Genomic DNA, 20,565 nt, shown 5'->3' with positions numbered 1-20,565 from the left:
GGATTTCACCTTAGTTTACTTTTGCTTAGTGGGACAAAACAAGAGTTGGACTGAGTAAACAACTCTTGATAAGACTGGAGGTTAGATGGCTTTCAAGGGGGATTAGGCAAATTCATGGAAGGTAAGGTTTACACATCCTGCAGCACCAAAAGCATGGCTTAGTATGAACGTGCTTATTCCCAAAGAGGATATCACACCTAGTGTTTGATGTTGCATTGTGCTTTTACTGTTTTTTGTTGGGAGATGCCTAGAGTGGCTGGGGCAACCCAGTCTGATGGGTGGCATCATCATCATCATCATCATCCCTAGGCTTTTTAGGTCAGGGCAGCACTGCAGCTAAGTCAAGGTTCGGCATAGGGTTTTGTGCAGTTGTGGTTTAAGTTTCTTCTCCTTAACCGCAATCTGTAACTAAGGTTCGCCTTATGGTTACAGGTCACAGTTAAGGAGATGTATCTCAGGTTCAGATTACAGTACATGCCAAGACAAACCCTTTGCTTAGTTGCCCTCTGGCTTTGACCTGAAAAGCCCAGGGAGGAGTGAAACATGTGCAAGTTCCTCTCTGGCAGCCAGCATCTTCATGCGGCCATGGACAGCCACTCTGGCTTGCTGTGACATGCAAAACAGGCCACGGCATGCTGGCTATATGGAGTGGCAAGCTGCCAGGCGTTGGGAACAGGCGCAACAGAGGGATGTCGCCTTTAAGCCCTTCCTTGTAGGCTTCCTGGTAGTATCTGGTTGGCCACTGTAGGAAACTAGATCCTTGACTAAGCAGGTCTTTTGGCTGTTCCAGCAGGACTTTTCTAATATTTTATCCTTGTGGCTTTTAACAATAGGACTTTTGTTATCTCTGACAGGTGGAGCTCACAGCTCCGGGAAGGAAAGAGCAATACAACCTTGAGATTAAAGCAAACCTTGCACCTGGAAAGATCTAAGACGCCTCAGTACTTAAAAATGAAGTCTAGCTACGAAAAGCAGACCTTATCCCTCCCCACCATCACACAGGGAATTTCTGCTGACATCTGCAAGACATCCTGCAGGTTTTTCATGCTGGCTTCTCAAAAAAACAAACCTCGAAAAAAGCACCAAGAAAGAGGCACCCATCCTCCCACCAGAGATTTCGACAACTCCTACGAGAGCTATATCAGGTGCTGCACGACTCCACAAACATTCCTGAGCGGTGACATGCTAGCTACAAAATCAGCAGAGGTGTTACCAGAGGTTAACATTATCAACTTCTCTGAAGACTCTTCACCCCCGCCCCTTCCGCAGCCCCAACAGCCTAATTTGTGGTGATTAATCTGGAGAGGGGCTGTCAGCATTTCAGAGAGTGGGAAATTCTGGCTTGCTGTTCCGTTCCCAAGCCTTTCCACTCTCTGTTATCATGTGCAATGCCATTACATTATTACACAGTAACAGGCCTCTATTTAATCGTCTGCAATTGATGGGTTAAGAACATCAGGGCTTTGCTCATGCAGCAATCCCTGAATCAGCTTAAGAAGAAGAAATTCACAGCTTCTTGGACCACTGGAAGTTATTCCACAAGTTGGGATAAATGAAGGCAAAGTTGTACCCTTTCTAACATTTTGTCCCAATCTCAGGAACAATCCCTTAGAAAACTGTAACATGCACAATACTGTAATCCCATAGTATTTTTCACCTAATTGCCTCTCTTTAGGCAAGAGAGTTTAGGGAAGCTTTTAATGTTTGATGTATTACAGTATTTTAATATTTTTTTGGAAGCCGCCCAGAGTGGCTGGGGAAGCCCAGCCAGATGGGCGGGGTATAAATAAATAAATAAATAAATAAATAAATAATAATAATAATAATTAGCAGCAGCAGCAGCAGCAGCAGCAAAATTGGGTGGTAGAGCTACCTTTCACCCTGACATGCTGGCTTTCTAAGTTAAGGGAGTCCCCACTCCTGAAGAACACACAAAATGTGCAGCCCCACCTGCAGAATGAAGTGACCAGCTTTGGCTTACTGCGATGGAGTGAACATTCAGACTCCTAGAGAGGAATATCATACACATATCCTCCCTTATGTTTTTTTAGTCTTGCCATGCACTGAGCAAACCCAAGATTATATGTAGTGTGTTATGCAAAGCCACTCTTGGTTAACCTTTCTCTTCACCAACCATGAGATAATCCTAACCCCTTCTGGAAGCTTGTGCAGTCCTGGTAAACCACAGTCTGGCTTACCGTGATGTGCAACTGATGTACTTTTACAGGTTGGGGATGATGCTCCCACATGCATATAAAAATACTAGGAACCCCCTCCCCCAAACTAAGCATAGCATTACATTTGGACCTTGGATGTCTCTAACAATCAAGAGCATTTGTTAACAAAAGGTCTGTGCACTTTGAAGGTGGCACTCCAATGCATCAGCGCTGTTTAATTACCTGTAATTTGCTTTTTAGTCTCCACATCTCTGGTTTGCCGTAACAATCTCAGCAGGGTCGTGATCCCTTTCTGCTCTGACACTTCCAGCTTATTGTCATTGTCTTCAAAGACCAGGTTTCTCAAAGCGCCGCATGCTGCCCTCTGCACATCCTCATTCGGCACACTCAGAAGATCTAGTAGCTTGGGAATCCCACCTAACAAGTAAACCTGTTCAGGAGAAAGAGGAAGGTGTGTAAGCGAAGAAAAACATTAAGATAGCAGCTGCAGAGCATGCTAAGGAGTCTAAATGCGTGGAAGTCAATAGGTGGGGCTGGAGTTAAGCCAGGATAATTGCTTTTTGACATGATAAAACAAAGCCAATCTCCCCAAACAGGGAGTGTGTGCAGTTTAGCTTAGAAAATACTGGGGACAGAAATAAGGAAGAACTTATGACCTTCCAGTTCTTAGTGCTCTCATGAGATACAGTTGCTACCCGATGCACATGGACTAGCTATTAAAAATACCATCCGAAGTTCCAACAACTAGAATACTTTCTTCCTTAGTATTTTTAGTATCTTTATACTGCAAATATTGTGCTGTACACCTGCACCTTCATACTACTGGTAAAAAAGGTATCTCCTGTACTGTTTTAGATCTGCCTTTCCACATGTGGTCTAATTCAGATGACCACTGAACACACTGGGTCCTTAGTGGTTTATTTGAGGGGTGGTGGTCTTCCTTATGCACCCCACTTTTTTGTACTTCTGCAAACACTTAGGTTTCCCAAAGTATGATTCTTGTGCATGGGTGGTTCTGTTTTGGCCGCATAACCAACAGCTCTCACAGCTTGAACATCAGAAATAGAGGGAATGATTGTTATTGCCCATCTGTATCTTTCTCCCTCCTGCCGCATTCTCCCTCTACTGCCTCTTGTGTATCTGGCTCATCTCTGTGCTTCCTGGCATATCTCTTTATGGTTTTGTGCATGGGTGGTATTGTATTGTAAGGAACTTTGGCTGACATTGGAGGTAATGTCTACTGGGCACAGCAGATGAATGGGAGTAGAGGTCAGTTAGGGAGCAGAGTTCCTTTGCCCTACTGTTCAACATAATAAAGATGCTTCTTAGATAATTTAATCTTACAAGTCACAAGTTGTCCCTCGGAAAGGGGTGTGCATTTTGATCTGGGCACATGGCATCTGCATGCATCTTTAAAAGCACGTGTGTGCATGCACATCCAACCCTGTTTTAAAAAACAACTGGAGGTGGGGAGGTTTGCTTTCTTTATCAGGGTGATTTATAGTGTTTTGTACTTTTTCAAGTGAAACTCAGATTTATTCCATCATAATTTATCAAAATTATTTATGTGACGAAAAAGGGAAGAGAAAATGATCTGGAGGCGGAAGTTGACACTTGGTCAAGCAGCATATAAAAATGGAATTTTTATACGTGTAAATGGCTTTAAAACTTATCTGGACATTAAGTGATATATAAACAAATAATAGACCCAAGGTAATTTTAAATAGGATTGGATAAAGGCATTCAGTGGGTTGGAGCGTGGGACAGGACATTTTCTGTGGCAGCCCCCTGTTCTGGAACTGCCTCTCGAGGGAGGCCAGACTGGCTCCATCCCTGATGGAGTGGGGAAAATAAAAACATTCTGCTTGGCTTTTGATGCTTTTAAATCTGGGATGGAAGGTTTTAAACTCTTGCTCTGGGGCTTTTCATGCTCAGTGTTAATTGCTATGGTTTCAACTGGTTTTGTGGCATTTTTCTTTTCTTGTCAACCACCATGGGGGGGGGGGGCCCTGTTAGGGCTGAAAAGCAGCATGAAAATGCTTTTGCAAATAAAGTCACATAGAATAGAGGTGAATAGTGCAGGTCTTTTAATTTCATTAGGTCCATTCTGTGTAAAGCTTCTAACAACTCCATGTTTATTAGCTATGAGGCTATTGAATACTTTGGCTAAAATGACACCTCCGAGTTTAGCAGGAACATGCATGTCGCTGGAAGTGAGATGAGAAGCAAATAGGGAAAGGGCGTGACCTTCACAATTTACTTATCACTTTCCAGTGGTATCTGGCTGGCCAAAGACTGCTGTCTATGGCCCTGGGGTGTGATGTTATCTTTATGAAGGCCTTTGATGTTTTTAGGTAGGAGCCGGCTTGGCAGCAGCTTCTTCTCATGCCAGTCAGTCTGAATGCAGAAGGCTACAGAGTCATTCCATCCTATCTCCTAAGGATTAGACCAATTTTCCCAACCTGGTGCCCTCCAAACGTTGGGTTACAACTCCCATCATCCACAATCACTGGTCATGCTGGCTAGGAATGGTGGGAGATGCAGTCCAACAACATATAAAGTGGGGTGGGAAAGCCCGTTTCAGTCTGAGGGTCAAATTCTGGGCAGACTTATGCCTAGAAGTTGGCGGTGAGAAGGCCCAGAGGCAAAAGTGGACAGAGCAATGGGTGCCATTTTTGACCTTTGTATAATAGGCCTGCTGAAGGCATGTGAAATTTAAATGTATCAGCAGAAGCCAGAACTGAGCACTGAATCCCTCCCTACTGGAGGAGCACACTGACACTCCGAGTTTGGAAAACGAGGAAAGCTCAGTTTATTGAAGGAAATAAAGGATCTTTTCTAAGGACCCATGCTTGCATGTTCTCAGCAGGAGACATACAAATATGAAGTAGGAAATGAGGTCAGTAAACTTGAAATGTTTTGAGGTTTCTCTCTGTCTATTCACTTTCTCCCCAGGCAGACCCACCAGTCTTCAAGACAAGCTGAGCTGCATTCCAGCTCTAGTTTTTACACAAACTTGCACACCCCTTCATCCAGGCAAACCAGAAGCAAGATCAGAGTTCAAGGACACAACCGGGCAAAAAAACTCAAGGAAGCTGTGAAGTAGGGACAGTGAGGGGGTGTGGCTTAGAAGACAGGGGTGTGGCAGAGGAGGAGCTATAGTCTAGAGAGTGTCCAGAGGGCCAGATGCAGAGAGGCATTTGGCCTCTGATCAGACATTTCCCCACTCCTGGATCAGATAAATAGGTGAAACCCAGAGAGCCAAACAGCTTAATTTCTCTTCAAATACAGTGGTACCTCAGGTTACATACGCTTCAGGTTACATACGCTTCAGGTTACAGACTCCGCTAACCCAGAAATAGTGCTTCAGGTTAAGAACTTTGCTTCAGGATGAGAACAGAAATCGTGCTCCGGCGGCACAGCGGGAGGCCCCATTAGCTAAAGTGGTGCTTCAGGTTAAGAACAGTTTCAGGTTAAGTACGGACCTCTGGAATGAATTAAGTACTTAACCCGAGGTACCACTGTAAACATCTGCATGGGTACATTTCCCTGCAGTGCTGGCATAGTGACATCAATATAATGTAACATTGATAGTGTACCAACATTGGGTGGTATACCCCTATCTATAGGAAAGATTGGTGAAATTGTTAGGGCTCTAACTCCTGAGAAATTTGTCAAACGACACAATCAGTTTTGCAAGTAGCTTCTTCAGAATCGAATGGTTTATAGTGAAGTAACTTGTTTATTCTTTTAGTCCAAAGTTATATAATGCAATGGTTTCTCTGGTGAACAAACCTCTCTTTGTGGAGACAGAAATGCACGTACGAAAACATGGAAATGTTACGTAATCCTTAGCAGCGATGAGGAGCTTTGTGGTAGAATGAAGAATTTAGCTGGCAGGTGCTGAGAACACGCAGAAGTGAAACTCAACAAAAGCTCCTGTTACCCTCATGCTTTGGCATGGAACCATGAACACCACCTCTTGCTTTCAGTCAGTTCCACACACTTTCCTACAAATGCTTTGCTTACCCATTTCCAAGCCTTTAAAAATACCCTTATTTTTGGTGGAATCAGTTGCAGACAAGACTGTTTGCTTCTAGACTATTACAGTCTTTTGTGGGAGGGATTCCTTCACAGACCAGAACTAGAGGGTCTGTTGCACCAGAGTGTTTAAACTGACTAAACTGTGTAAACCTCCACATACCAAAACTGGAGGTTTGCACAGTTAGTCAGAAACAAGAAACCAATGCCTATTTTATTCTATCATGGTTCCATGTGAAATGCTGAAGTGTCTATAGCATTGTTCTTTAATTGGTGCAATATGATTGATTCACAAAGTTTAGATGGACCACATCAATAGCTGACTTGCCACCTCTAGTCAGGAAAGTCAAAGGCAATTATGGCTGTTAAAAATAGTTTTGCCAGCAATAGATATAGCTGCAGAAGACTTATGTGAACTTCAGTGCATGAGGAAAAAAATATGCTGGGTAAACTAGACTTTTGCTGAGAAGTAGGCAAGAGTAAATGGTCTGCATAGAGCTATCTTTTCCCTCCCAGATTAGGACAAAGGGTTCCCAGGAAAAGCACTGATAAAGTGACAATATTTTGTCTTGGAGAGCTCACCCTGGGAATGCTTGACAACTTGCTATAAATCAGCGGCTGAGATACAGAAGCGGCTCTTTGTAGAATCTTAGAGTTGGAAGGGACCCCCAGAGTCATCTAGTCCAACCCCCTACAATGCAGGAATCTCAGCTAAAGCATCCATGACAGATGGCCATCCAACCTCTGTTTAAAAACCTCCAAGGAAGGAGAGTCCACCACCCCTCATGGGCGTCTGTTCCACTGCTGAACAGCTCCTGCTGTCAGAAAGTTTTTCCGCATGTTTAGTCAGAATCTTCTTTCTTGCAACTTGAAGTCATTGGTTGGAGTCCTACCCTCCAGACCAGGAGAAAACAAGCTTGTTCTGTCTTCTGTATTTGAAGATGGCTATCCTATCTCCTCCCAATCTCCTCTTCTCCAGGATAAACATACCCAGCTCCTTCAAGCGCTCCTCATAATGCTTGGTTTCCAGATCCTTGATCATCTTGCTTGCCCTCTTCTTCACATGTTCCAGCTTGTCAACATCCTTCTTAAATTGTGGTGCCCAGAATTGGACACAGTATTCCAAGTGTGGTCTGACTAAGGCAGAATAGAGTGGGACTATTACTTCCCTTGATCCGGACACTATACTTCTGTTGATGCAGCCTAGAATAGCATTAGGTCTTTTTGCTGCTGCATCACACTGTAGACTCAAGTTAAGCTTGTGGTCCATCAAGACCCTTAGATGCTTTTCACATGTACTGCTAGTAAGCCAGGTGCTCCCCATCCCACATTTGTGCATCCGGTTCTTCCTGCCTAAGTGCAGAACCTTACATTTGTCCCAATTGAAAATAATTTTGTTGGCTTGCGCCCAGTTCTCCAATCTGTTAAGGTCATTTTGAATTCTGATTCTGTCTTCTGTGGCATTAGCTACCCCTCCCAGTTTGGTGTCATCTGCAAATTTGATGAGCACCCCCTCAATTCCTTCATCCAAGTCATTTATAAAGGCATTGAACAACAATGGACCCAGGACAGAACCTTGCAGCATCCCACTTGTCACTTTTTTCCAGGACGATGAGGAACCATTAATGTGTACTCTTTGAGTTCAGTCAGACAACCAGCTACCAATCCACCGAATAGTTACCTGGTTCAACCCACATTTTACTAGCTTCCTTGTGAGAATATCAGGGATGCAGGTGGCGCTGTGGGTTAAACCACAGAGCCTAGGACTTGCCGATCAGAAGGACAGTGGTTCGAATCCCCGTGACGGGGTGAGCTCCCATTGCTCGGTCCCTGCTCCTGCCAACCTAGCAGTCTGAAAGCACATCAAAGTGCAAGTAGATAAATAGGTACCGCTCCTGCGGGAAGGTAAACAGCGTTTCTGTGTGCTGCTCTGGTTCACCAGAAGCAGCTTAGTCATGCTGGCCACATGACCCGGAAGCTGTATGCTGGCTCCCTCGGCCAATAAAGTGAGATGAGTGCTGCAACCCCAGAGTCGGTCACGACTGGACCTAATGGTCAGGGGTCCCTTTACCTTTACCTTACTGTGAGAATATCATGGGGGACTTTGTCAAAAGCCTTACTGAAATCAAGATACACTATGTCCACAGCATTTCCTTGATCCACCAAGTTTGTAATTCCATCAAAAAAAGAAATCAAATTGGTCTGGTATGACTTATTTTTAAGAAACCCATGCTGGGTCTTAGTAATCACAGTATCCTTTTCTAAATGCTCACAGACTGAATTATTGAATTATCTCTTCTAGGAGCTTCCCTGGTATCGATGTCAAGCTCACTGGTCGGTAGTTACCTGGGTCTTCCTTTCCTCCCTTTTTGAAGATGTGGACAACATTTGCCTGCCTCCAGTCTGTAGGGACCTCACCTGTTCTCCAAGAATTCTCAACGATAATTTTTATCCATATACTCTCAATCTGCTTTTCATACTTTTCATGGATTTCTTCACAAGTGTACACATCTTTTATATACGATGCTACTCCTCCTCCCTTCCTGTTTGGTCTATTCCTCTTGCTCTGTTATGGACCACAGAGATTAGATACTGTTGTCTGAATAGTTTTTGAGCCATTATGTAAACAGCTTCACAACACGCTTTCACAGCTACTGCTATATTAAATATAGACTTGGAACTGACACTGAATTATGGAGGATGGAGGTGTCTCAAAGATTGTCCAGTCTAAACCCCTGGGGTGAGGACATGTTCTTTGGTAAAGGAACACCGGGTCCTCTCTTCCTTTTCTGGCTGGAGACTTCTAAATACAGATTTAGAAAGAGTCATGCCTTTGCACACACCAAGAACCTTCCCCCCCAGATACCCAGTTCATGAAGCAGGTCTACAGGACTCTTCTCTGGAGCCTCCAACATGGCACCATGGCACCCTCCGATGCTACCCTTGATGCTCACCAAGGCCACTTTCATTTTTTAAAAACCAGATTTTGTTGTTGTTTGTGTGGTCTGCTTCTTTGGTGGGGATACTGACTGCTTTTTTGCCTGCAGATAATTTGTTTTGTTGTGTGTGTTGGTACTTTGTCTAGGGGTGTGTGTACCACAAGTTCTCCCCCCCTCCCCAGTAAAATGGGTATTTTGTTGTGCCCATGGCAGTTTCTTACAATTTCCAAATGTGTCCACAATGTTTGGAGAACTCTATTCTTGTTCATAGGGACTAACACCCATACTGAGCAAGATGCTGATATCTGGTGCTATGATGGGCTCAAGCTTGATTTAACTGATGGTTTAAAAAAATTATGAACCTCCATTTGGGAAAAGGGTGACCATGCTTCATCCTATACATCCTCTATCTGCAAGGCTCACTAGTCCAAGTCCAGTTTAAAGGGAGGGCAGGCTTGGAAGTTACACATCAACGGGCAGCCCCAGGGCAGTAGACTTGGCAGGCACACAGACTTCCCTACAAACTTCCATTCTGTGGTGAGATAGACTATGTTACAGTAAGTGGGTTGTGTTCTACTCAGAATTAGACCTATGTAAATTCATGAACCCATTTGTCATGTCTATAAATTTCAATGGGACTACTCAGAGTATTGCCAGCACTGGACACATCCCATTCTTTCTAAATCTCCATCTATACTGAAAAGTGCACAAATAAATTTTATGCAAACTTATAGCCTTTATTTTTGGCCACCCTCTTTGGAAGGCACCAAGGTTTGTTGGCTGATAAGCTAGTAATTCGGAGAACTTAAAAGACATGTGAAGTTAAAGACCATCTGCATCATTGTGTGAGCTTTGTTAAAACTCAGAAACAGTGGAGCTGGAGTGGCACTGCAGTAGAGAGCTTCTTTTTCCAGTCCAAGGCCTAATTCCCAGCAAGGTTGGGGCAAGGGCCTGTTGCTGCAGTATTTGCTTCCCTCAGGTCCAGAAACAACTGTGGGCCTAGGTTAAGAGACTTTTGCGACACTAGTGTAATCTTGCTTTCTGTAGCATCCCAGGATGGTCAGAGGCAGTATGCTTCTGAATACCAGATGCTGGGAACCACAGGAAGGGAGAGGGCCCTGGTGCAAGTCCTGCTTGAAGGCTTCCTATAAGCATCTGGTGAGAACAGGATGTTGGACTAGATTGGCCATTGGCCTGATCCAGCAGGCTCCTTTTATGTTCTTACATCCACTGAAAAGCAATGGGATGGCATCCCTGCCCTCCTTGAGCACTGGACCTCTCTCATATACACAATCACACAGTCAGTCACATGCAATATTGAAAAGCATATTTGAAATAAGAGAGCACCAAGGCCTTAACAGTAAAAGTAAAGAAAATGTCAACTGGATTATTATTTCTCCATCTCACCTAAGTACTGCTGCCAAAGGATTTTTTAAAAGTTACAGATTCCAAAAAATATTTTATTCACGGCAACTTCAAGTAACAATATGGCACTTATGTAGCCTTTCCTCCAAGATTTGGAGTCTAGATAAAATTGGATTTCAAGCTGAAAGGTAGATTTGTTTGTCTCCAGTCTGATCCCTCTGCATATTCAGTGCACGGAGGGGGTTCATCCAGAGGTAAATGCACTAATATCCAAAGAGAATTTCATCCGGAAGGTCCTTCCAACCCTAGTATCTCTTAGTTCCATTATTCTCCCATACCAGCTCCAGATGCAATACTCTGCATGGAAGAGTAGCCTCTGTAAAGAACCACAATAAGTAAGAAAACTGTTTACTCACTTTCCTCCTGGCTTCTGCTCTCTGGAAACTCTCATGCTGTATGAAGACAACTGCTGGAAGGACTCGAGGGGACGAAGCATTCTCAGTCTGCAATATATTTACTGCACGCTCCAGAGTCATCTCTCCTTCTGGATTCCTGGGTGATTTAAACATTAACACTTTGTAAGCCCAGACTGCAAAATGAGCACCAGTGGAACTAATGGATGTTCTTCACCAGGCTGTGAATGTCAAGCAACAAGCCTGCTTAAAAGCAACACTGTAAATAAGTAATAGATCTGATGCCCTCCAGATGTTGCTAGACTGCAACACCCATCGCCTATGGCAGGCTTCCTCAAACTTGTCCCTCCAGATGTTTTGGCCTACAACTCCCATGATCCCTAGCTAGCAGGATCAGTGGTCAGGGATGATGGGAAGTGTAGTCTCAAAACATCTGGAAGGCCGAGTTTGAGGAAGCCTGGCCTATGGTGACTGCTGGCCATGCTGGCTGGGACTGATGGGCGTTGTGGCCCATCAACTGCTGAAGAATGTTAGGTTGGGGACGGCTGGATTAACATGCTTTCTATAAGCTTTTATGGGCCATATCCTGTTTTGTGAAATACATGAACTTACCGCAGTTGGCAGAGGTAAGTAAAGAGATTGGTACAGAGGAGGGAAAAGTAAACAGTGGGTATAAAATATGAGGAAAAGCACAAATTAAAGTAAGGCACACACCCACACCCTACATCTAAAGCACTATGAGCTCATTTTAAGCAGTCATGGCTTCCCCCAAAGAATTCTGGGAGCTGTAGTTGGCTAAAGGTGCTGAGACTTGTTAGGAGAACTCTCCTCAGAGAGGTCCTTGGGAAGAGAGATTAAGCCGCTCTGGGAATGGTAGCTCTGGGAGCAGGCAAGCTCCTCTTCTTTCTCAACAGAAACAATGCAACAATAAATTAAATAGCCAATGTTCGGCTGTCCTTTCATGATGCTAAGAATCAGCTGCCTGAGACGGCCGACTCGCTTTACCCAACGGTAGGGCTGGCCCAGCTTGATCTCAGCACACTATGTAGAATGTAATAGGTAAGAGTGGCACCATCACATGCTTCAGATGTCACTTGCAGTACAGTTGCAAATAAATAAATTGCCGCTACTGTTGTACATCACCGTACACAACAGGATTCCTCCTTTCCAAGGTTCTACCTTAGATGTTGGACTACAGTCCCAGTTAGCCTGTTGTGTTGACCCCACTGTGTTAATGCATCAAACTAGCATGACAGCGAAGCCAACATGTGACTCTAGGAGGGAGTAGTCTTTACCCACATTTTTGCATGTACTTAACCCCCCTCAAAATAGCCTTAAATTAAGTAATATTAAACATTAGAAAAGAGCAACCAGATTAAATTTAATTGACTGAAAATGTTTAAATGGTTCTAGTCAACTCATTATGCCCTGCCCCTTTCAATGCCTGTTTCAAGCAATGTGTTTTGAGCTCTGTCCATTTTCTCCTATACTTCTCAAGTGATGACGAAATCAAAATGTCAGCTGCTTATATCTGCACTACTGAGCCAACCTGGAATCGACAGCAAACATCACAGTCACCTGGGGAATTTCAGCTGTTCTGTTCAATCCAGTTGTTATCCTAACCAGAAGTTCAGTTCTTGTTCTGACTTGACATCTTGAACAAACCCTTTCTGTCCTCCTGACATTGTATACCTTAACAGCTGCAAAGTTACTTTCCGAGTACAGAAAATCATGTTCTTATAACTCAGTAGACTGGAGTAGGAATTCCAGCAATGAGTAAGGCAAGATATCGTTATGAAAACAATACATAGCAGTCGAAATAAAAATGATCTGCTGCCTTTGGAAGATAGTTTATTCCAACAACACAATCCTGAGCATGTCTGCTCAGAAGCCCCGTTTAGTTCAATGGGAGGGAAATGTGCAGTGGACTGCAGCCTATGTTATGTAAGATACATGTGCAGTAAGCTCTGTGTCAACATGGGAAGGTTAAAATAAAATAAGCTCCATGAGTGCCTGTTTGCTGAGTATGCGCATAGACAAGATGAGCCGGATGATTTCTTACATTGCTAAGCCTTGTCAGGATCTTTGCCGGATTTGCAAAGTCCCGTGAACTGGGTGCACTGTCCATGAAAACTAGATAAGAGCAAGATGTAAAGCACTGGTGCCTGGTGTGTCTAAAAAAGGGTGGAGTTAAACCTTACCCTGTTTGAGATCCAACGGCGCTGGCCCGTTCTTGAAGCATGTGTCCACTTCCTGCTGCGGCTGCCATAGCTGCTGTCATTGCCATCCTCCTTCCTGTCTCGGCAGTGGTGCTGCTGATTGAAGCTGGTTGAGAGGCCTCCCTTGTGCTCTGCGACCTGACCGTCGTCTGGTGCCAGCTGGACCTGTTCTGAGACTGCCTGTTCTGAGACCAATTTTGGGAAGCGACAGGAGTCCTGACTTGTCCTGTGGCATAACCAGAAGTCGGGTAACTCTCTTTCTCCAAAAGGTTGTTCATGCTCCGACTGGTCCCGATGCGCTGATAGACTGGTACCCGTGGGCTGTTTGGGACGCTGTCAACCTCCGTGTCGTTACCAGACCCAATGTAGAACTGCCTCTGCACAGCATACCTTCTGCTTGCAGCATTCTGGCCTCCGTAGCCAAGGATTTCGGAGCGAGCGTACCTTGGAGGCACGGCACCGGATCTCTTGCTTTCGCCATGCCTCACAGTTAGAGCCCTGTGGTAATGGAAGTCGTTTGGGTAGTGTGCCAACTTGCCAGGGCTGCCATTGGGGGAAACCTCTAATCTCTTCAAGGGCTGCCTTTGAGATGTCTCTTCCATGCCCCTGTAGGAGCTATAGGAAAGGATTCTAGGCTCCCAGCCATTTTCATAACTGCTTTGCGATCCTATCTGTTAAACACACAAAAAAGGGACAATACAGTCAATGAAAAGAACATCATGATAAGGCAGTGATATGGGGTGGAACGTTTTCTGGGGGGAAATTCCTTTGGTATATGTGGCCATAGCCACATCTTCTGGAAACTGAGCCTGTAGTTTAGCTATGCACTTTGTGAGGAAATATGTCCTGAGCCCTTTGTATTTATTACATTTACAGCTGCTCATTCCTCCAGGAAGCTCAGGGAAGCTGCATTTTACCACCATGATAAGCCTGTGAGGCAGGTTAGGCTACGATATATTGGTTGGCCCAATATTACCCGGTGATTTTCTTGAATGAGTGGGGATCTGAAGTAGAATGCTCTACCTGTTTCATCACCCTGGCTAGCGTAATTCCCCGCTCCTTCTTTCCTAGCACTTAGCTAGGAGGCAGGTTTAGTCATTGTTTGAGGACTATCCCTGCCTCCGGGTCTGGCCTTGACCGGATGGATACTGGAATCAACAGGGGAAACCCACATGACCTGAGGGTGTTGCTGTGTAATGCCAAGTCAATTATGAATAAAACCACTGCCATCCACGACCTGATTGTGGATGGAGGATTTGACCTGGCATGTGTGACAGAGACCTGGTTGGAGGAAGCAGATGGGCCTGTCCTTGCCGCTGCTTGCCCACCAGGTTTCTCTTATGCACAGCAACCCAGGTCATGTGGGCGGGGAGGGGGGTTGCAGTTATTTTTAGGAAGTCATTAGCTTGCATCAGGAGTCCTACTGGGAAGACTCAGTTTTCTGAGTGCATGTTCTGGAAGTTGGGCAATAGGGGCAGTACAGGATTCCTTTTGGTGTACCGACCTCCCCGCTGCACCAAGGATTCCCTGTCTAAGCTGCTTCAGGTCGTGGCGGATGTTCTCCTGGAGACACCTAGTTTGGTTGTCCTAGGGGATTTTAACATCCACGCCGACACGACCTTACAAGCGGCTGCTTGGGACTTCGTGGAAAGCATGGCCTCCATGGGGCTGTCCCTGAATAAGTTGGGCCCAACTCATAGTCATGGACATGCCTTAGACCTGGTATTCACCTCTAGTGACGTGAGTGATCTGACACTAAGTAAAAGTGAAACAAAAGAAGTGCCATGGTCAGATCACTTCCTGGTGCAACTGGACTTCTCCGCGACCCTTCCCCTCTGCAGGGAGGTGGGACCAATTCGGATGGTCCGCCCCTGCCACTTAATGGATCCAAATGGTTTCCAGAGAGTGGTAGGGGATGCTTTATCCCATGTTGATGGCCTTTCAGCTGATTCCCTGGTGTCCCGTTGGAATGTGGAGTTAACCAGGGCTATCGACTGTCTGGCTCTGAAGCGCCCTCTTCGATTGCATGGAGCCCGGACAGCCCCATGGTTGTCCTCGGAGCTGAGGGCGATGAAACAACTGCTGAGACGGCTAGAGCATTGGTGGCAGAAAACTCACTCCGAATCTGACCGGACACAGGTTAGAGCTCAACGTCGAGCCTACCAAGTGGTGATAGCGACGGCAAAGAAGACTTTCTTCACCGCCTCTATTGCATCTGCAGAAAATAGTAGCAGGAGACTCTTTCAGGTGGTCTGCAATTTAACGGAACCACCTTTACCACCGGGGCCTTGTAAAGACCCCAAGATCTCCTGCAACGATTTTGCAAAGTTTTTTGCAGATAAAATCACTCATATTCGGAAGGAGCTAGACACCACCGTGGGAGCAGGGCTGGGGCGGGAGAGTGCTAGAGCCCTGTCTGGTCAAGTTGCATGGAATCAATTTCAATCCGTTACCCCCGAGGATGTGGACAGGCTGCTTGGACGCGTGAAACCAACCACCTGTCTCCTTGATCCTTGCCCATCCTGGCTAATAAAAGCAAGTCGGGAAGGGCTGGGCGATGGGCTCTGCGGGGTGGTGAATGCTTCCCTCTGTGAGGGAACATTCCCAGATCCCTCTGTGAGGGAACATTCCCAGAAACCGCTTCTTAAAAAACCATCTTTAGACCCGGCTAGTATGGCCAACTATCGCCCAGTCTCAAATCTTCCATTCTTGGGCAAGGTGATTGAGCGCGTGGTTGCTGAACAACTCCAGGCACGCCTGGAGGATGCAGACCATTTGGATCCCTTCCAATCGGGGTTCAGGCCTCATCATGGGACTGAAACTGCCTTGGTCGCACTGGTTGATGATCTCCGGCGAGCTAGGGACAAAGGTGAGAGTTGTCTCCTAGTTCTGCTGGATCTCTCAGCGGCCTTTGATACAATCGACCATTAACATCCTTCTGGACCGTCTAGAGGGGTTGGGAGCTGGAGGCACTGTTATACAGTGGTTTCGCTCCTTCCTCCTGGGCCGTGTTCAGAAAGTGGTGGTGGGGGATGAGTGTTCAGACCCTTGGGCCCTCACTTGTGGGGTGCCTCAGGGTTCCGTCCTCTCCCCCATGCTTTTTAACATCTATATGAAGCCGCTGGGAGAGATCATCAGGGGGTTTGGACTGGGTGTTCATCAATATGCAGATGATACCCAGCTCTACCTCTCTTTCAAATCAGAAGCAGTGAAGGCAGTGAAGGTCCTGTGTGAGTGCCTGGAGGCGGTTGGAGGATGGATGGCGGCTAATGGATTGAAGTTGAATCCTGACAAGACAGAAGTACTGTTTTGGGGGGACAGGGGGCGGGCTGATGTGGAGGACTCCCTGGTCCTGAATAGGGTAACTGTGCCCCTGAAGGACCAGGTGCGCAGCCTGGGAGTCATTTTGGACTCACAGCTGTCCATGGAGGCGCAGGTCAATTCTGTATCCAGGGCAGCTGTCTACCAACTCCACCTGGTACGCAGGCTGAGACCCTACCTGCCTGCGGACTGTCTCGCCAGAGTGGTGCATGCTCTAGTTATCTCCCGCTTGGACTACTGCAATGCGCTCTACGTGGGGCTACCTTTGAAGGTGACTCGGAAACTACAACTAATTCAGAATGCGGCAGCTAGACTGGTGACTGGGGGTGGCCGCCGAGACCAGATAACACCGGTCTTGAAAGACCTACATTGGCTCCCAGTACGTTTCCGAGCACAATTCAAAGTGCTGGTGTTGACCTTTAAAGCCCTAAACGGCCTCGGCCCAGTATACCTGAAGGAGCGTCTCCACTCCCATCGTTCTGCCCGGACACTGAGGTCCAGTGCCGAGGGCCTTCTGGCGGTTCCCTCATTGCGAGAAGCAAAGCTACAGGGAACCAGGCAGAGGGCCTTCTCAGTAGTGGTGCCCGCCCTGTGGAACGCCCTCCCATCAGATGTCAAAACGATAAACAACTACCTGACATTCAGAAGACATCTCAAGGCAGCCCTGTTCAGGGAAGTTTTTAATGTATGATATTTTAGTGTTTTTGGGTTTCTATGGAAGCCGCCCAGAGTGGCTGGGGAAACCCAGCCAGATGGGCGGGGTACAAATAATAAATTATTATTATTATTATTAGCTGTTCAGTATTCTTTGCATTATGAGTTCCTGGGCCAAATGTCCCATCTGTCCAATAGATGTCTGGGATGTTTTTAGCAATGAGAGTCCTTCACAGGAGGTTAAGTTACAGTTGTGCAGTTTCCAAAGTATTTCCATTGCCCTATACAACATATAAAAACTTCGGTATTTCCTCAAAGGCTTGCACGACTTTCCCATTCTACCTCCTTTCCAGAGCAGTTACTTTTTTTGTAATCTAGCAAGAAAACTACATGCAACTGCAACAGAATCAAAGACTGAGAACACAGAGAACTCTGATGCAGGTGCAAAGGAGACTATTGATAATGGAGAAAGCAAGTAATTAGATAAATTCAGACACTGTAATTAAAAGCTGGGAGATGTACTTAAGTTAAGCCACACAAGATGATTTAGTCTACACAGGGTCCACAACCTGTCTGACAAATATAAACAAAGGCAGAATTCCTCTTGGCTCATGTACAATCAAAAGCTCTAGTGGTCTGAAATGAGGATTAGTTTCCTTCCTGGAATCTAATATTGTACGCAAGAATAGTTAGCTCCCTTAAACATTTCTGATCCTGCTTTGTAAAACTAAATACACCATTCCTTCCTCAACCTCAAACACATCGCTTTTGTAGCAACAATCTCTCTTTCCGTCCTTCGATTATCACATTATTGATAACATCGATAAAATGGAGCCCATTTGTCACACAATGGGACTGTGTGACTAAGCCAATTTTCCTCAGCAAATCTTCTATTTAGGAGATTACTTTTGTTTGTGGAATTATAGCAACGCTTAAGATATGGGTGGCCTTCAAGCATGAGAGGAAAACTCAGCAGGCATTCTCAAGAGTATAAAATGGATGAACCTGACAGTGATCCAGCCATTATCCATCACAGCAAAGCAAGGAGGACAGGCATCTGAATTCATTTATACATCCACTGTGTGTGTGCATATTCCTTCAGTGTTCCTTACCTGATATGATGGATAGTATGAAGTTCCATGAGGAGGTCTTGAAGCAAAGTCTGTTTCATCTGCTATGAACACATATTCTGGAACGCTGGCAGTCCGATGCAGACTCCCTGTACAAAGACACGAGAAATACGTTCACAGCACATTGTGCACATTAATGGTGAACTCAGGTGCTGAGTTATGACGGCTTTACCGTCAAAGTAGGACTCACTGAAAATTAAGAGAGGTGCATCAACATGTTCAAGAGAACCCTGCAAATTTTGCATAAGAAGGATGGATAATTTTAAGAGGGTCAAAATGCTGAGCCAACTACCTGGCTGAAGCTCAGCAACTCTGGGTCTGGTTAGTGGTTTGGATGGGCGACTCACATATCATGGCTTCCATGATGGAAGGAATATGAATAAAATAAAATAAATAAATGTGTTACATTAGTGAGGTCAGTATTAATAAGAGCAACAATACCAACAATAGCTTAGAAGTGCATAACAGTTTGCAAGTCTATCCTTGCCATAGGTGATCTTAAATTGAGGAAACTGTTCATGCAAGATGACAACTACACATTTTCATGCTGTGGGTGTGTCCATAAACTGCTGTGCTTCTTCTCATTCCTCTACCTCTATAGCTGATCTCCCTGCTTTGACATCTCTTTAATCACTCAGTTACAAACCACAGCAAGCAATACTGTTCTAATCCCTATCCTCACATTACTTTAAGGGCAACCAGAGAGGAGACATATGGCACATGGTGTGCAGTGCAGAATGGAGAGTTAATGAAACTCTCACATCCATACCTGGAAGGTTAAGTAGTTCTATTGAAAATGGGAGAGGCAGAGAGCACAGGATCCGAGGAGGTCATGCTATTTGAACTGTTGCTCTCTCTCCTCAGCCACAATCTGGTTTCTGTCCTAATTTTAAACGAAAAATTCTCCCAGGCTGTATCTCTCAACATACGGTCCCCCAGCAAATCAAGTCTGCTGATTAAAATGGATTATTTGTCTATGCAATGATGGGGCTGCGGGACTCTTTTGAGGTCAGAAAAGCTGGGAGCGATTACTCTAGATGGCAGCAGGTTTTAAAAAGTGGTGAAAGAGGTTCCTTGGTCAAAACCTTAAGAGGAGACCTAGCCAAGAACACTGTGGGATTTTCCTCATTGGATATTTTCAGAGAAAAGGCTAGAGAAACATCTTTTAGTGTAGCACTCCATCCCGGCCCTCGCCAGCCTCGTGCCCTCCAGAAGGTTTGGACCACAACTCTTATGTCCTGGCTGGGGCTGATGGGAGCTGCGGTAGATCAAAATATCTGGAGTGCACCAGGCTGGTTTATACATTCCTATGCAAAGCACAGGGAATGCATGTTGAAAACACAGCCACTAGCTACCACCCACAGGTAGATGAGGAGAGCTGATGGATGGACCGGTTGTAACTGATGAGGAGTGTCTGGTTCATATGTTGTAGGTCCTGCTACCTGCACCTAATGCAGAAGCTTATAATAACCTGTGCAGTCAGTTGGTACAATGACAGTGCCAGCTGTTAGCCCCCTGTTCAGGCGAAAAGTGGTGGTACTTCTAGTGTACAAACTGGGCTCCTACTCCTCTGTCGAAAGCCGATCCTAGCTGGCTCCTTAGGGTATGGTGTGTATAAGCACTGAAACTCAGTGCTTGTGGTTTTGAAGTGCTTGGTAGCTTCCACAGTGAACTGATGTGATGGGATAAGTCAGCCCTGTGGACAGAAGTTTGTGACCTGGGTTGCTGTTCCTTTGTCCTACTCCTCTCGGTCCACTCAGATTGTTACTAGGCAATGCACAGAACACCTCTACCCTTCCCAGTTTCGTATACTGCAATGCTGTCTTTTCAACTGACCCCATGCCTTGTGCGTCACTCCATAGAAGATCAGGCAAGTCCTATGATAGTTTATATAGGTGCTCTATTAAGTGTTGTTTTGATTTCGATTCAGAATACACAGGCCCTGGCCTCAGGGTTGGCTTCTAAACAACAGACTAAACGTCATGCAAATAGAGCAGAGGGAGAAGGTGCAAGATCAGTTAGAGTAAAGATGCAAATGATCTTGAGATGGGAAAAATTTCACATGGAAAATGAAACAGTTTATAGCTTGCCTGTTTCACATATAGCCAAAGATCAGCAAACAGAAGATGCTTGTCCATATCCACCACTGACACAGATACTGCACGTTTGCTGTGATGGCATTCGTGCAACGTCCAGCATCAGATTAGAAAGTGATAATCCTCAAGGAACGGTTTTGTGGATGATCAGTTGTTAACCGAGATTTCAATTTAAGTTTCTACAGATTAGGGCTTAAAGCATTTGCCGTC

The 20,565-nt window shown here is 45.4% G+C and overlaps 1 protein-coding gene across 2 annotated transcripts in view; it reads right to left on the bottom strand.

Moving 5' to 3' along the window:
• The window catches only part of PKP2 (plakophilin 2), a 54,185-nt gene that overhangs the window by 17,551 nt on the left and 16,069 nt on the right, over positions 1 to 20,565 (bottom strand). For both annotated transcript variants that reach the window (XM_083572326.1, XM_083572327.1), the window contains exons 2-5: positions 18,242 to 18,348; positions 13,137 to 13,825; positions 10,939 to 11,074; positions 2,400 to 2,607 (exon numbers count right to left, since the gene is read on the bottom strand). In XM_083572326.1, coding sequence (XP_083428452.1) covers positions 2,400 to 2,607; positions 10,939 to 11,074; positions 13,137 to 13,825; positions 18,242 to 18,348 — 1,140 coding nt within the window. The remainder of the gene's footprint in view (positions 1 to 2,399; positions 2,608 to 10,938; positions 11,075 to 13,136; positions 13,826 to 18,241; positions 18,349 to 20,565) is intronic.

The sequence above is a fragment of the Podarcis filfolensis genome (genome assembly GCF_964270895.1).
Source record: "Podarcis filfolensis genome assembly, chromosome: 10".
NCBI classification, from domain to species: Eukaryota; Metazoa; Chordata; class Lepidosauria; order Squamata; family Lacertidae; genus Podarcis; species Podarcis filfolensis.
Note: the sequence above shows the minus strand (reverse complement) of the source record. Positions and strands in the feature narration are given on the sequence as shown.